The sequence below is a fragment of the Sinocyclocheilus rhinocerous genome, unplaced genomic scaffold (genome assembly GCF_001515625.1).
Source record: "Sinocyclocheilus rhinocerous isolate Xijiao unplaced genomic scaffold, SAMN03320098_v1.1 scaffold230, whole genome shotgun sequence".
NCBI lineage: Eukaryota > Metazoa > Chordata > Actinopteri > Cypriniformes > Cyprinidae > Sinocyclocheilus > Sinocyclocheilus rhinocerous.
In genome coordinates this window covers 442,276-459,477 of record NW_015637126.1, presented here as the reverse complement: position 1 = coordinate 459,477, position 17,202 = coordinate 442,276, and the positions used below count along the sequence as shown (strand labels likewise).

General features: G+C 37.5%; 1 protein-coding gene across 1 annotated transcript; it reads right to left on the bottom strand.

The window, feature by feature from the left end:
- Positions 1 to 6,330: 6,330 nt before the first annotated feature.
- Positions 6,331 to 7,783, bottom strand: LOC107748510 (uncharacterized). Its single transcript, XM_016563318.1, has 3 exons — positions 7,585 to 7,783; positions 7,320 to 7,395; positions 6,331 to 7,099 (listed from the first exon to the last, which is right to left on the bottom strand). The coding sequence occupies exons 1-3, from the start codon at positions 7,762 to 7,764 to the stop codon at positions 6,657 to 6,659; spliced, it is 699 nt and encodes a 232-aa protein (XP_016418804.1). The 5' UTR covers positions 7,765 to 7,783; the 3' UTR covers positions 6,331 to 6,656.
- Between the last annotated feature and the right edge of the window lie 9,419 nt (positions 7,784 to 17,202).

Genomic DNA, 17,202 nt, shown 5'->3' with positions numbered 1-17,202 from the left:
GGCCACTTGTGTAGACACACACACACACAATGAATGAACACACACACGGAGCAGTGGGCAGCCATTTTTGCTGCAGCGCCCGGGGAGCAGTTGGGGGTTTGGTGCCTTGCTCAAGGGTCTCACCTCAGTTGTGGTATTGAGGGTGGAAGAGAGCGACCTTCTGATTACAAGTCCGACTCTCTAACCATTAGGCCACGACTGTAGTACTTTCAGACAGAACAGCCTGAAACCACTAAACCGGCCGGAGGCTTTGCCTATCTGGGAGTCAATCCCTGTCTCAGTCTCATGATCTTAGCCAAAAGGCAGAGAAAGCCTAACTCCTGTTTAGAAGCTGTTATGGGAAAAACAATATTTTTTTCTGGTACATTTTGGCACCTAGTGGAATCAAACAATATAAGTTGCAGATAAAGCAAATAGAACCTGACTAACAGACTTTCAAAAACAAATTCTGGAAAAAAAAATCAACAAGCGCCTATTTTTTAGTGTTTATTGTAATATTTGAAACATTTATAATGTTATTTATGAAGAATTACAATCTGAGTTTGTGTTTTAAGGGGTTTTCTATAACACCATTTTTTCATTTCCTCTATTGCATGTGTGTAGGGTAAACATTTAAATGTGGGTATGTCAAATCCAGGCGGAAAGCCCCTAAATAACCCCAGTGCTTAAGGGGTTAATTCTGACTCTGGTAGAGTTTGCTAACAGAGTTTTTGATTTATGATTGCACTATGATGGTCATGCATGTAACTTTACACCACTACTGCACTGCCAAGTTGGTGTGGAGAAAACATTGCAGTAATTGTGCAAGATGGGTCATGTTTATTTATTTATTTTTCCCCACTGTCAATCAGAAAGAATTTTGGAATCTTTTCTACAGAATTCCTAACATGATTTTAGCATACAGCATTGCGTGCAGTGTATAAAAAAAGCTTTTGATGAGAACTGAAACTTTGTGTGCATAATTTCAATTTTACCTCTTCTTCAAATTTAGTTTTTGAAAAAAAAAAAAAATATATATATATATATATATTAAAAAAACTAAAACAATAAAAGGGTGTCCAGTGGTGCAGAGCTTTTAAAAGTTTGGTTGTTGAAAACAATGAATTCACAGTAAGATGATTTCTTTCTGCAATTGGGAGGTTTGTTAAATAACAGGTTGTTGTGCTGAAAATATCGGTTACATTTATGCTCTAGTTGATATTTGTTACAGTGCGCAGTGCTGAGTATTGAATGCTGTTGATGTCTTAGAGGTGGAGTGTGTTAGTTGTCATTCTTTTGTGATTGCTTCATGTTATGCAGCTGCATCAGCTGTTGCTTAATATCAGTAAACGAGTTGTAAGGTAGTTGTTATACAGTTATACACAGTATACACTTTGTATGTCTGTTCCTGCAGCCGTGTTGACGTAAATGCTGTTTCCTTGGGATTGTGTATTTCATCTGGCAGCATTGTGATTCACATTTTGCAATCCTTCTCAAAATGTCAGTCACAGACTGGTAAATTGCGTCACAGATTTCCCAGACTCATCTATGTATTTTTGTTCATTTGAGCAAGACACTTGACAGATTCTGGTGCACTATTATCACTGAACTTAGTCTTCATGTGATTATATTGAATGCATGTCAATGCAGAACATTTATCTGAGACCAATTGTGAAACTGCTTCTGTTTTGCGGTTTTCTCATGTAATACAAAACTTTACAATTGAATTCCAAATTAGAAATTGAACTATTAGCATGATGATATAAATTATTGATAAAGTGATAAATTGAATAGGTTTTTATTATTTGGTTTGCTTTAATAAAAGCTGCACTTGAGCTGCATGAACTCCACCAGTTTGTGTCAGACCTGAAGATCATGTTCTCCAGCATGATTAAAAAAGATCCAAAGAGCATCTTGAGCTCGAAAGGAAGAACATCTGATCGTCTGTACAAATAGTCACATGATGAATGTCACACATTTGCTTATAAGTGACCTTGTCTCAATCTCAAAAAAATGAAAAGTTTTTATCTTATTTTTTTTCTTCGCTGTATGCAGTATTAAAGTTGAAGGTGTAAGTGAGAATCTGACTGAAATAAAGATAAGATTAGGTGATGGCTTTAACACAAGCCAGATATAATAAGGGATGTCAAACAACGTTATGCAAAGGTTCCAAAAATAAACTAATAAACTGTTCAAAAATAAACTGATCAAGCACCATTTTTCCACTTGCCTTCTAATCTACTGGAAGCCCATCTTGTGATTAATTCAAATATTTGTACAGATAGTGTATAAAGTTGCTTTACATTAGTTTTAATTTCCCCATTAATTTGTCTGGCGGATGTAATGCTAAGATAAGCATTATCCATTAGTTACCCTGTTGACCATTTGAAAATCATCACTGTAATGGTTTAATTTGTGCTCCACAATATTTTGCCTTATGCATCTTGAGTTAATAAAGTTCATTACTGAAGCAGGTTGGCACTAGCATTGAATTTAGTCACTTCTGAGTCTGACCAAACTGGTCAGAACTATGCGTCTCCACAAATCCGTTTTTGAGTTTATCAGTATTTCTGGGATATCTTGATAGCATAACTCTCTTTAAGGTTATGCCTTGCACAGCATCTGAATTAGACTCATGAAAACATATATGCTTCAGTTTTAGCCGTTCTTGATTTACTTATGTGCTTTGGACCATTGTCTTGTTGCACTCTCAAGCTTGAAGTCATGAATTACTGTCCTGCTACTCTCCTGTCAAATGCCTTGATGCACTTTTGAATTCATTGTTCATTCAGTGATTAAAAAATGTCGAGGCCCTGAGGCAGAAATGCAGCACTGAACCATGATGCTCCTTCCACCATGCTTCACAGTTGGGATGAGGTGTTGGTGTTAATGTGGTGACCTTTTTCCAAAACACTTTTTGCCAACTTCTAAAACTTTGATTCCATTGTCCATAAACCATTTTCCCAGAAGTGTTATTTTTCAGGATATCCATTATACTGTAGCAACAGTCCAGAATTTGTAGACCGGATGTCTTATCACCGATTCATGAACTCCCACTTTTCTAATCTCCTTAACCCAGTTAGCTTTTGGAGAAGCTGTAACACAAAGGTTCACTTTATTCTACTTTAAAGTAGAACTTTTTGTGTTATGAATGAAGCCCGATTGTGTTTGTCTATAATTGTGGCTTCGGTGAAAATCATGGGAAAGTTCTGGGAAACAGCCAGAGGTCAGATGATAAAGACCACAATAAATATGGAGAGAGCCAGGGATTTTTTTTTTTTTTGACAGGAATGTTTGGCAATATTTTAATCTTAATCTTAATCTCTACTTTTATTTTAATGGTGATAGGAGGCAAATGGGAAAACAAGGACAGGAAAATGTGTCCCTTTGAGTCCCTTCATATCAGGCATCATATAATTTGTCTTTGCCAGCAACTAAAATAAGATACTGTAATAATTAGTGTTGGGTCCAAGTCGAGTCCAAGTTCTTAATCACTGAGTTTGAATGGTAGACGTTTATTAATGTCTTGTACTTTTAATTTTATGTTGTTACTCTCATGTTCTACATGACGTGGATTCAACTGTACGCTGAGAAATTTCTGAGTCCAAAATGTCATGTCAAGTTTGAGGATAAGTCCACCCGAGTGCTTCCGAGTTCATACTTGCAGTCTGAGTCCAAGTACCCCAACTCTAGTAATAACCTTTCAATCTTTTCCCGTTGTACTCATATTGGAAAATGAATGGTAAACATACTACTTCTCTTGCGTCAACAATCACAGTCCACAACTGGGCATCACTAAGCCCACTTAATACTCACATGAGAATAAACACAGAACACAACCTTCAAATACATACATCCTCTATTACTGACTTAGGTGAAAACCACACCACGTTTCATGAGTTATCAGCACAGAAATCTAGATATTTTCAAAGGGTTCACAAACATATTCTTACCACTAAATCTCAAATGCTTTCATGTAATGATTTTACCGTTTTATTGGAACGTGCAATAAGTGATTAATTTCTTTGTTTTGGAACCCAATACTATAGTCGTCTTGGACATTATGCTGACACTTATCAATCTGCATGCAGTATACAATTCCAGTATCACCATATATTTGCAGGTGGGTTAGGAATTTATTCCACAAACTCAAGTCTGTTGAGTGGTAAAAACCAACCGGAAGGTTGAAAGGTGTCAAACACAGATACCACAATGTTTAAAGGGGTCCTATTATGCTCTTTTAAGTCTTGATTTTGTTTTGGGGGTGTACTAGAACAGGCTCTCACACTAGGTTGTTCGAAAAACACATTATTTTTCACATATTTTACATTATTACAACACCTCTCTCCCCAGTCTGGCATGAACGGCTCGAATAGTTCCTGTATCAAATGAAGGCGAAAAGCGATTTCTGTTAAATAAAATATCTCCTTTTGAAGTGGACTTTGAGCTTTGCAACTTTGCAGATCTTTTTTTATGCTCAAACAGCAACATTACAGACTAACTAAAGTTGAAAAAGCATAATAGGACCCCTTTAAGAATATGTTCTTTCCCTGGGCTGTGTGCCAGATGAACTGTTGACTTTCATTCAGCAGCATCTTTTCATGTGCAGAAGTCATTCATGTTTACCTTTTCCCCACAGTATGTGGTTAGTACATTTTTCTGGCACAGATAATCAATTTAATCTTTTCACTTTTCAGGATTTCATTGTCATTGGAAACAGTCTGGTTTTATCCTGTATCTTGGTCTCCATGAGATGATCTATTCAGCAAAATCACTATACCAAACAGGTTTTGGCCTGTCAAATAGACTACTTACTGCCTCTGTTCAATGCTAAACAGTCTGTCAGAACATCTTCAATGAATAAAAGCAGACACAAAGATTGATTCTCTTACCACAAGTTCTTTATTCATGCAGTACAGAGAAAATGCAGCATGTTTCCTGATCCAGTAATCAAGGAGACACACACTGGGAATCAGGAGCAAACTACAGTGACCTGAACTACAGTATATACAAGGTGTTTATTGTATCCTGTATTGCTTTTGTATTGATGTTTATAGGTATACCTTTAAATCATTGTGTATGACAGTGACTTTATAAATCGAAGCTTTGACACAAATATTTGTAAAAACATGTTTGAATTTCAATACAAGTCTGCAGATTTATGAGTGAACAACAAAAACATGTTAAATTCTGAAATGCAGATGTATACAATTGCCACCTAGAGCTAAATGTAATAAACAGGAAGGGTTCCAACTTAGTTCCAACTGATTTTTTTAAATCAAATGACGAGCAACTCTTAAAGGGATAGTTCACCCAAAAATGAAAATTTGATGTTTATCTGCTTACCCCCAGGGCATCCAAGATGTAGGTGACTTTGTTTCTTCAGTAGAACACATATGATGATTTTTAACTTTAACCGTTGCAGTCTATCAGTCGTATAATGCATGGCAATGGTAACAAAATCTATGAGAGTAAAAAAAACATGCACAGACAAATCCAAATTAAACCCTGCGGCTCGTGACGACACATTGATGTCCTAAGACACGAAACGATCGGTTTGTGCGAGAAACCGAACAGTATTTATATCATATTTTACCTCTAATACACCACTATGTCCAACTGTCTTTGAGCGCGCGCACGGCATCCGGTGCGTGAGGTGTGTACGCGCTCTGGCGTAGTTTACGTTAATGGGTGTGTTGATATCCAGCTGAAGAGCAATCAACCATAACTTCAGGCGAGCAGGCTCAGAAGTTGGGAATACGTGGAAAGTCACCACTCCCAAATGAGTTCGCGCGAGAGAACGTAATCTTTTAGTTTTAAGTCGGTTTGAACAATCCGGATAAGCGCAAGTAAGTACCATTTTGATTAGCCGTCGTACCTACAATGACTGTGCACTGTGTAAACAATGAGTGACATATACGCGCGAGAGATCACTTCCGGCACTTGCGGAAACTACGCCAGAGCGCGTACACCCCTCACGCACCGGATGTCGTGCGCGTGCTCAAAGACAGTTGGACATAGTGGTGTATTAGAGGTAAAAAAATGATATAAATACTGTTCGGTTTCTGGCACAAACCGATCGTTTCGTGTCTTAGGACATCAATGTGTCGTCACGAGCCGCAGGGTTTAATTTGGATTTGTCTGTGCATGTTTTTTTTACTCTCATAGATTTTGTTACCATTGCCATGCATTATACGACTGATAGACTGCAACGGTTAAAGTTAAAAATCATCATATGTGTTCTACTGAAGAAACAAAGTCACCTACATCTTGGATGCCCTGGGGGTAAGCAGATAAACATCAAATTTTCATTTTTGGGTGAACTATCCCTTTAATTAATCAGGTCGTCAATGCATATTTAAAAAGTTTTAACATAAAACACGCACATGATTTCACATGCTACCAACGTTTTGCTGTTGGCTGTCACAACAACACTTGATTATTAACTATATTCAAAATCTGCTTCTTTTGTGGATAGTACATGTGTAGTCATGTTATTTAATAACAATTTCAGCATAATGAATGAGAGTAAACCTCTCAATAAACCTGAAAATATTAACCAATTAAAGTGGCTAAACATTCTCGTATCATTAAGCACCTAAATAATAGGTCATTAAACAATTAAACACACCTGCTTAATGCCGTTTCTAACAAATCTCAAATGCGCAGTAATGCCATCAGGTAGTAAAACTCCTGTTAAAAAATGAGACATCCAAATGACTGTTTTTAACCCAGTTGACAAACTTGCAACTTTCCTGGTTAATTCTCACCCTGAGACTAGTGCCAGCTTCTAACATGATCGCTCGATTCAAAGTGATTGACTGCAGCCAATAATCTCTACAAATCATAGACTCTTTAGCACTTATAATCTCTCTCTCTCTTTCATAGTTGCTATGCTGCTGTGTGACAATGACCACTAAAGTCAAATGATCTGTACTAGGCTTACACTGACCATAGGCTATACGGTAAGACATCCTCAGATTGATCAAGTAGAGGCCCTTTGTGAAGATGTGCAGGACTGTTTGGTTTTCCAGCTTGAAATTTTGCGAGTCATAGCCATCATCCACATCCACCCACTCGATGGACTGTTGTTCTGAACAAGCATCAGTCTGTCTTGCAGCTGTTTTAAGAGAGAGACAATAAGTCAAAAGACAAATCTACACTGTAATTTGACCCTATAGGTCACAAAAATGTTCCTACAGTATTTCTGAAGACACATAGCCTAGTTTAATAAATGCAGGGGGTCTTATGTATATATTGTGTAGCATTATTACTATTTTGACAATTGAAAATGAATATATTAAGTTCTTTTTGACTAATTTACCACTAACTGAACTTACGTTCAAGATGAACAGAGTGTCCTAGTGGTGATTCTTCAGTTTTCGAAGCCTCTTGATGGGCAACTGAGAATGCCTCCTGAGATGCAGGGAAAAACAGAGACAGTTTTTAATTCCCCACCTTTTAAATATTTGATTAATTATACGACATTTAATTATTGTATTTAATTAATCTGAATGATAGCGTTTGATAGTGTGACTGTTAACAAGTAATTAATCATTTTGTAAGTTTAAAGTCAAAATCAAAGAATTTTGACTTGTATATTACCGTAGTATTTTGATGGTGAAATTGTAGCCACACCAAAGTCGCGAAGAACGTTGCAAGCAGCACCGCAGTGGCCACGCGCAGTCGTGTCTCCTGACGCTTCATGCTCTGACAGTGCCGCATCAAGACCTGCAGCATCTGTCCCTGCTCCACACCAAACTCCAACATCTCAGTTTGAGCCATGTGCACGAATAATGCAACCACTTTGTAAGGCTGTCAGTGACGCTATTATATTTATAGTTACGCTCTTCACATGACGTTGAGCACAGACCGCCCTCTCGCCACCCGTCACAGGAGACACCGTTAATTATCGCGAGTCTGCAGGTCCGGACTCGCTGGACATCCGGGCTGCAGCTCAAAAAAAAGCGAGCCAACGCATCAACCCAGAGGAAAACGCTATTGCTCAGAGTTCCTCTTCCACACTTAAAGACGGCGACTCTCAGTTCGTAATTTGTATAAACTGTTCCAGATATTTCCTTTAAAAATATGTAGGCTACAATTAGAGAAACGGTCACTTATTTTGTTGTAGACTATAAGGGGGAAACTATGCGAAGATGCATTAAAAATTCATTCAAAAGTGAGAAAATGTTTGTAATCAGGTCATAGACAGAGATCAGATCCCATGTGTCCTATCATCCCAAAACAAAATATTTACACAGACATGAAACGCTTACAAAACAAATACATTTAACAGATAACCTAAAACAAATGTCCATATACCGGTGAATTCATCGTTACAGTGTAATTCCACAAGTAGCCCTGTCTTAATAATTTTCTTTCCCTTTTCTCTTCTTTTAGGACAGTTCTGGAGAAAATGGTGCTTCTGGGAAACTTAAAAATGAAACGAATGAAGTTGTTTATTACTTTTGTAATTTAAGTTATTTGTAAATGAAGCAAAGTAATTTCTGTGTATTGTTTTAGTTGAAACTTGTAAATAAAAGACAAGTAGTAGTTCTGGAAATTGTTCATTTTTGCAAAGCAAGTTATAATTTGTAAATGACAGAAATTCTACTATACATTTCTTTTTGCCTCTGAATAACATTTGCAAATGAAAATAAATTGTTCAATACTAAAAATACTTTTTACAACTAATTACAAAATAACTTTCAACATCAGAAAAACAATCAAAATTGTATTAACAATACATAAAACAGATTGGAAAAAGAAAGAAATGCATTTTTATGTATGCTTTCATTCAGCTGAGCAGTGAGATCCTGGTGGAGCTGCTGGACCTGGCTGGGCTGCCATAGAGCGCCTGGAGCGGCCTCTGCCAGTGGGGCATCATCTGGGATAGTCTCCAGAGTGTTTGAGTGCATATTTCCACTGTCCAGCACTGGGACGTTCAGGTTTATCCTGCAGTACAGGGGTCTGGTCTGATTTAAGAAAATGAGGAAAGGACTAATTGTGTAAAGCTATGAAAAAGTAACTGATGGAAGAAATATGAGTTACTTTAGTAAAGTACTTTCAGTAACTACTATTAGCACATTGAGGAAAAAATGCATGCATTTAAAACCTTAAAGGGGTCTTATGACGTTGCTAAAAAGAACATTATTTTGTGCATTTGGTGTAATGCAATGTGTTTATGCGGTTTAAGGTTCAAAAAGCACATTATTTTCCACATACTGTACACTATTGCAAATTCACGGTCATTTTTTACAGTGTATGTTGCATTTTACTTCTGAATATGTTCAAGGTTGTTACATTTTAAATAATTTATATAGGCCTACTGTTGGGAAGTTTAATGTACAACAGTGCATGATATTGTAAAGGACCATGTTTTTGTATTGTAGCTGTCCTGTGAGAAAAAAAAAACTCAGTACTTCTCATTTGTATGTGAATACTTATGGAATGTATTTCGTTACACTCTGGTCTAGCCTACGGAGGACTTTTCTTGTTGCCTAGCAACTTTGTCAGCTGTAGACGAGCGGCAGTAACATTTGTAAGTTAACTTTTTATATTCAGCTGCATAAAACTAAACAGGGTTGAAAACCTGTTTAAATATGTTCACCATGGTCCATTTATGTACATAATAATCAATAATAGAATAAACAACATAAAATCAAATTTTGGTAAGATATAAGTCGACATTTAATCGCTTTATATTTTGTATTTTTTTCATGTCATTACAATATTCAAGTAAGTCGAAATCCAATACTTACATTTCAAGTGTAATTCGGTAATTAAAAGTCAAAAACTAACAATTCAGGCTCCAGTTATTTTCATTTTCATTAACAAATAACATCTATGGCAGCTCTCTTCTCGCACCGTTGCTACGCGACAGGAGCGGCAATCGGGAACACCTGCTGGTGCAATCAGGAAATTCAGCAAAGGCTAGACTCTAAGCGTACTTCGAAGACCGCGTTGGCCGCATCCTTCGAAGGTCTTTGAATTGGGATGCAGACTATGAATTGGGACGCAGCTATAGTCAGCATTCTGAAGACTGCGGACTTAGGACTTAGGAAGATCTTAGGACTTAGATCTAAGGACTGCGCATGCGCATTGGCTGGTCTAGCCTGAAAAATTATTATATTTATTTATTAATTATTATAAATTAATTATTATTTCATTGGTGATTTAAATATGAAATTTAATTGTAAGCTTGCCGAACAGTTTTGGAGAATCTGATGTTTACCCATTCAAAGAGATAGGAGCTGCACTTGCATACCCGAGAGGCGTTTCAAAGATGGCCGCAGAGTAAAATGACTTGTCTTAAAGGGACTTTGGTATTACTTACCATTGGAGAAAGCGTAACGGTCATCTTGGATCATGTGTGCCTTGATAACCAATCACAATACAGCCTTGACGTCAATGAATTTCAGTTTTTCAATTTTCAGTTGTGCGACAGTCAATCGCCGTTTACGGATACCATAGGAAAGAGTGAGAAGAGCCGTAAGCTGAATCCCACCTGTCGCAAAAAGTCTGTCACTTTTTTTTCACATTTTTTTTTCAGTGTAAACTCTAAAAATAATTCAATCCAAAACTATTGTTCAGTGTAAAACATGTTGAAGATTAACCGATAGGCTGTTGATTCGTTAAATTATATAAGCTGTTTCCTCACAAAAGCTGTTTGTTTAGTGTAGTGAAGCCTCTCGTACATTGACATCCATTCAAACAAAACGGCCTCTGGTCTCCCTCCCTGCTTACCGCCAAAGTGGCAGTGTTAGCATTAGCCATTACACTTTTTTGGTTAAAGGTTGCAGGCTTGCCTTCCAGTGGCTTTGGCAATACAATACAAAACCATTACAAATTCAAAAGTTGCCGCTTCAAGAAACTTTGCGACAGGTTTTACGGCAGAAAAATCTAACGCTAATTGGCTGCTTCTCACATGCTGTGTTGAGGTGTGTTTGAAAGAGAAATGCACACCTTCACAGAGTGGAGTGGATAATGTTTTCAGCGATTAACAACTTAAATTCTGCTCTGTACCAAAACTATTGTATTCCGCCAGAGAGGACTGTGACTGCAATGCATTTGGATTACTTTTGGTACTGCTTTTGACATTTTTGAAATAAATAAATAATTGTGATTGCACCATTTGTCTGTCATGTTTTTCTTTATACTGTACATATTTTTAAGAAATAGTTATGGTTAGGTTTAGAGGAAGGAGTGGGATTAGCGGCTATAAAAATATATTTTTAATGCTATATTGTTACTAAAATGGTAATTTCCCTGCATATTTCAGTCAATTATGTTTTATATCTTTTTATATTTGCTATAAAATGGGTATGTTTAGGTCTGGGGGTAGGTTAAGGGGTATAAAAATTGAAATCGCTTATCGATAAAATGTAATTTGATAAAAATATCTTAATGATATAAAAGATTCATACATTTTTTTAGCTGTAAATACGAATCAATTAAGTTTTAAACGTTGTAATACGTCCAAATTGTATGTTTTAGCATCAATCAAAACGTACAAAAATGTACGTTTTGTGCTTAAGTCCATTTGTAAACGTTGCGTACTAATGCCTGTGACCAGCCTGACATTTCATACACAATGGTAATTCAAAGTGCTTTACATAAAAAGGAATTAAATAATCAGTATATAAGTAAATAAGTTTTGTTTTGAGTGAAGCCTTGGTTTTCTAACTTGATCCTAATGATCTGAGTGGTCTGTTAGGTTTATATTCAGTGACCATATCTACAATGTATTGGGGTCCTATGGCCATTGAGTGATTTACGAACAAGTAATAACACTTTAAAATCAATCCTAAATGTAACTGGAAGCCAGTGTAAAGACCTGAGGACTGGTGTGATATGCTCAGATTTTCTGGTTCTAGTCAGAATCCTGGCAGCAGTGTTCTGGATGGGCTGCAGCTGTCTAATATGGCCTTTTTGGGAAGGCCAGTGAGGAGTCCATTACAATAGTCCACCCTGCTGGTGATAAAGGCATGAACAAGTTTCTCCCAAGTCTTGACTGGAAACAAAACATTTAATTCTTGCAATGTTTTTGAGATGATAATATGCTGATTTAGTTATTGCTTTGACATGACTACTGAAACTAAGGTCTGACTCCAGAATCACACCAAGATTCTTGACTTGACTTTTTGTTGTTTGACCCCTAGAGTCAAGGTATGCATTCACCTTGAGAATTTCACCTTTGTTTCCAAATGCAATGACTTCCGTTTTCTCTGTTTAACTGAATAACATTTTGGCACATCTAACTGTTAATTTCATCCGTGCATTGGCAGAGGGAGTCAATGGCGATAAGGCTAGGTAAATCTGGGTGTCATCTGCATAGCTGTGATAGGCAATTTGGTTTCTTTTCATTATTTGACTTAGTGGGAGCATATACAGGTTGAAAAAGAGTGGCGCAAAACTTGAGCCTTGAGGGTTTAGGGTTTGGATAGTTTTTTTTTGTAATTATGCCGAAGTTACTTACTATTTTTTACTGTAGTAATTACAAGGAGAGTTTACAATAAAGGGTTATTTCACATGAAAATCTATTAGGTGGGAGGGGAAGAAAAAAACCTAATGGTGCTATATGTTCCTGCAAAAGGGTAGGAGGGAAAAACAAGTACTCATAATGCATTGCAACATGAGCAGCCAATAATAAATAAACAGTGTAAATGTATTGTAATAATCATGACATGACATTTTGATGTTTGTACTTTCTGTTCCTTTTCATATCCATCTGTCCATGTGCTAAGATGGTTTTTAACAAGTTAGAACACTGCCCATTTTGCCAACCACATGGGCCACTACTCAAGATGGTGTTTCCTCATTGAATGAGTTTAGCTTGCATAACGTAGAAATAGATACATTTTATAAAAACACATCAAAAATATGCTTCAGATGAAATTCACACAGCTGCTCAAAAAGCAATGAAAAATGTGTACTATGTTTCCAAATTAATTTTTTTTTCTCACTACAGAAAATGTTAAAACGTTGCACCCATAAGAAATGTACCTAAAAATAAGTATACTGAAATTTTATGGTCCTGATCACACTGCTGTAACACAATAAAAGTACACATCAATACAGTTTTAACAAGAAGGATATTCAATGTGCTTATGGACATTAATAAGCAACCCATCTTTGTATGGTACAACTAATGAACGTACAAATGCTAAATGGAAGTTCTACCTTCATATTTCAGTCGGCTGGATAGACTACAACTCTTCCTTTCCACCTATGTTAGTGTGATCCCACCTTAATGCCGGTGTGATCTCTTCAAGCAAAAAGAGATCTTAGTGAATAACATCCACCCAAATCTGACTTGTGATGCAGCCTCATAAATCATACTGTTCACTCATTTGGCCACAGGAAAACTGGACCCCTAACTGAGCCCGTTTTCTCCCAAGGTTTTTTCCTCCATTTCTATCACCTGATAGAGTTTAGGTCGCCTTTTGGCTTGCTTAGTTGAGGTTTAAAGAACACATCATTATCAGTAATATCATCAATTTGACAGAACTAATGTTATCAAAAGTTAACAAAACTGAATTGAGCTAAACAATGACACTATTGTCTTCTAGACTTGCTTTATAGCTAGGGATGTAACGATTCACCGCGAGCCGGTTGAAAATCGATACAAATGTGACGATTCAAATCGGTTGAGATGTAAATGAATCACGATACATTTGGGGGTGGGAGTTTTATATGAATGTATCTCTGAGGGGAACTGACGGTCTTTAGAAAAGTTTAGATGATATGTTCTTTTCATCTCGTCTCTGTATAATTCATATTAAAGCAGCATTCATAAGCACTGGGCTGCTTTGTTTACAGCGGTAACCAAGGAAACGCTGTATTGCTGCTGTTCCATAAGCGCCACCTGCTGTCAGAGAGTGAATCTGCGTCTCATTCAGAGCTTCTGCTCTTTGTTTCGTGCAGACGAGAGAGATTAAAGTGATTATTATGTTTTGAATATGGATATTTTTCTTACAAAAACACATCGATTCGCTACAGGAGGCCTTTGTTCACCCCCCCGGAGCTGTGTGAGACATTTTTGTTTTATGGATGGGCGCTTTTTATTTCACTTCTTTTGGACTGAAGCACTGCAACACCCGCTGACTGCAATGATAGAGCTTGGAATAGCCAGGACAATTTTTAATATAACTCAGACTGGATTCGTCTGAAAGAAGAAAGTCATATACACCTAGGATGCCTCTGGGGTGAGTAAAACACAGCCTAATTTTCATTTTTGGGTGAACTAACCCTTTAATCACCCACACCAAAGCAAACAGGAGGAGAGCATAAAGAGACAGGGCAACTAGAATTGAGTTCAAAATTAAAATATACAGTTTATATTTTATTTATATAAAAGGTATATTTGTGTATAAAGTTGGGTATCAGTGTTATTATGATTCCCGTTCCCGCCCACTCCCGCTCACATTTTTTCCTGTCCCGTCCCAATCACATGATTAATAGTGATTTTGTTTCCCATCCCGCGGGATTCCCGAAAAAATGTCAGCCTCTACTCTGCATTCACCGTGGGTGTGGTAGAGGAGGACTGCAATATGGCCACCACACCTCAGCCTTCCACTGTCAGGGTTACCTATCCTAAGTCTCGTTACGTGTACCAGCTCAATAAAGTCCCTCACATAGTCCTCGATGGGCCGATCTCCCTGACGGAGGCATATAATTTGTGCTGCTGGATTCATATTTTTGCTGGTCGTTAAATAAAGCCGCTGGATCCGGGTGTGGCTCAGTATTCTGCAATGTTGTGGAGGCGTGACAACGGAGATGTGGATCCAAATGCAGCTTCATTAAACAGAGTGGTCAAAACAGGCAGGGTCAAACACCAGCAAACAGGTACAATCCAGGGCGAGACAAAAGAGTAATCCAATAAACAGGCACTGATCAGGGCAGGCAGCAAACAATCATAATCCAGGGTAAACAGTCCAAGGTCAAAAGACAAGGCAAGGCAAGACAACAAGGAACTAGGAGAAACAGGAAAACACGAAGGCGTTACAGGCTATCAACACTGAGCCACACCCAGATCCAGCGGCTTTATCACCTTACTAAACTGAATTGAATGACCCTTGAACTGATTCAAGCTGCAAACGACACTACTGACTTCAGTTGAGCTGCTTATGTCTGAATTGAACTTAACTGATGGACTTGACACAGTTATTGAACTGAACTGAACCAACACTGAACTGACTGGAGATTAATAATAACATTATTGTCTTTTAGAGCTGCTTTACAGCAGAATTTGGATTTGTCTCATATTTGAAATTTTCTGCTACTTCCCTGTTTAATACTGTGACACTGCTTTGAAACAATATGTATTGTATAAAGCAAATAAAGGTGTCTTTGCTTATGAATTACCCGGAAATGCAGGATTGCTGTAGACTGCACAAATACAGAATTCAGCTGTTTTATTTCAGTACCCTATATAGGGATTGCAGTAATACTGCAGTTTACTAATAAACTAGCAAATTTACTAGCAAAAAGTAAATAAACAGCTTACCACTAGATTTAATTGCAAAGACTTGGCGCAACACTTACTGTCCAGTGTATCCCATAAAGCATCATCAAAGCATCTATACAACCATCCATACGAAAAAAAAGAGAAATGATGAAATCCACACTGGACAAACTCTTCCTGGACTTGTGAGTCATGTTAGGGGAAAACAATCAAATTTGTGCAGGCAATCAGAGAAAATGGTTCAACTTCCTTCTGTCAACATCTTTATGGAACAATTTATAATTATATCCCCACCTTCTCAGACAATAAACCCTTTCTGTGAGGCATAACATCAGATGTTTCTATTGTTCCCTGCATTTACCTTTATATTATTAATTTTTGCAGATCTAGTTCTAGATCAGATCTAGAGTTAAAAAAAAGAAGCAAAAGCAACAACTGAAAGGACCCAAGACCTATTAGCAGCAGGTGCTTGTAAAAGAAGGGTGTAGGCCTATAGTTATAAATTGTTCCATATAGACGTTGACAGAAGGAAGTTGAACAATATTCTCTGGTTGCCTGTGCAAATTTGATTGTCCTTGCCTTCTGGTTTCCCCTTAATGTGACTCATAAGTCCAGGCAGGGTTTATCCAGTGTGAATGCCATCATTTCTCACTTTTTTTTTTGTTTCATATGGACAGTGTTGTGATATTTTACTCGAAAATTTGATGTATGATTATAACGATAATCAATAGACTGATCAATATGGTGATTGTTTCAATGATCATTTCAACATTGGATGTCTTAATGCAGACTGTGAGTCCTAGGTGCTTTCCAATTAGCAAGTGTAGGTGCTCCCCATTGGACAGTGCTGATGAACTTGAATGAACCAGTAAACTTTGGGTGACTTCCATATGTCAAGGATGGCACAAACAAGTTTGATGAATAGCCTGAGGACACCTGTGTCCAAAGTGAGGGTGAGATAAGTATTGGGAGAATGGTTCAAGCTAGCATGAGTTCACAGTTAGAAAGTATATCAGGATGGCCCATGAAGACGCCTGCATCCAGGGGGAAGATGAGATAAAAAGTATTTCACGAGTTCACACTTACATATAATTAGCTGCTGTATGGTAATGCATATTTGGCGTGCTGTCCGGGGAAGGGCTCAGAGCTCGCGAACCTAGAGTACCCCCCCGTATAAGTGTAGTAAGGACTCGAAGTGAGGAGATGGGGTGGTGGAGGAATGCTGATAAACCATCAATGGATACAGGTAAGTCAGCTGTATTTATACCTATTGGTGTTGATTAACTTGAGTGCGCTCCACTTGTGTTAATTAGGCTAAGTATCTGACGAGCTCCTCCCGAACTTTGTTAATAAAACATCCTTAGGAGAATGGTTCAAATTAGCAGGAGTCCACAATTAGAAAGTATACCAGGATGAGTAAGAATGAGTGTAGCAAAACTAGTGGAGTAACAATCAGAGACCGAGCTACCAATTTTTGGTTTAAAAGACTGATAAGAATAAGGTATAAGAATGGATGTCGGGTCAGACAAAAACTCAGATGCGGTGACCGTCATCTTGGCTTTGTTGCTTTGTCCAATAAAGTCTTATTTTGACATCTGGAACTCTTGAACATCATTTACTACATTGAGAAGTATGAGAGGCCGTTCAAGACATTATTCAAACTTTACTCGCGCACACACTATCAAACTCTCTCTCATACACTACTATAAGGTCTTTCACACACTATCAAAGCTTTCATACGCACTATCAAACACTCT

Bases quoted from the DNA above. Each gene is read 5' to 3' on its own strand.
- LOC107748510 (XM_016563318.1), bottom strand. From the start codon at position 7,764: ATGGCTCAAACTGAGATGTTGGAGTTTGGTGTGGAGCAGGGACAGATG. The intron at 7,396-7,584 runs GTAATATACAAG...CCTGCATCTCAG, and splicing joins TTCACCATCAAAATACTACG to GAGGCATTCTCAGTTGCCCA. The intron at 7,100-7,319 runs GTAAGTTCAGTT...CTCTTAAAACAG, and splicing joins ACACTCTGTTCATCTTGAAC to CTGCAAGACAGACTGATGCT.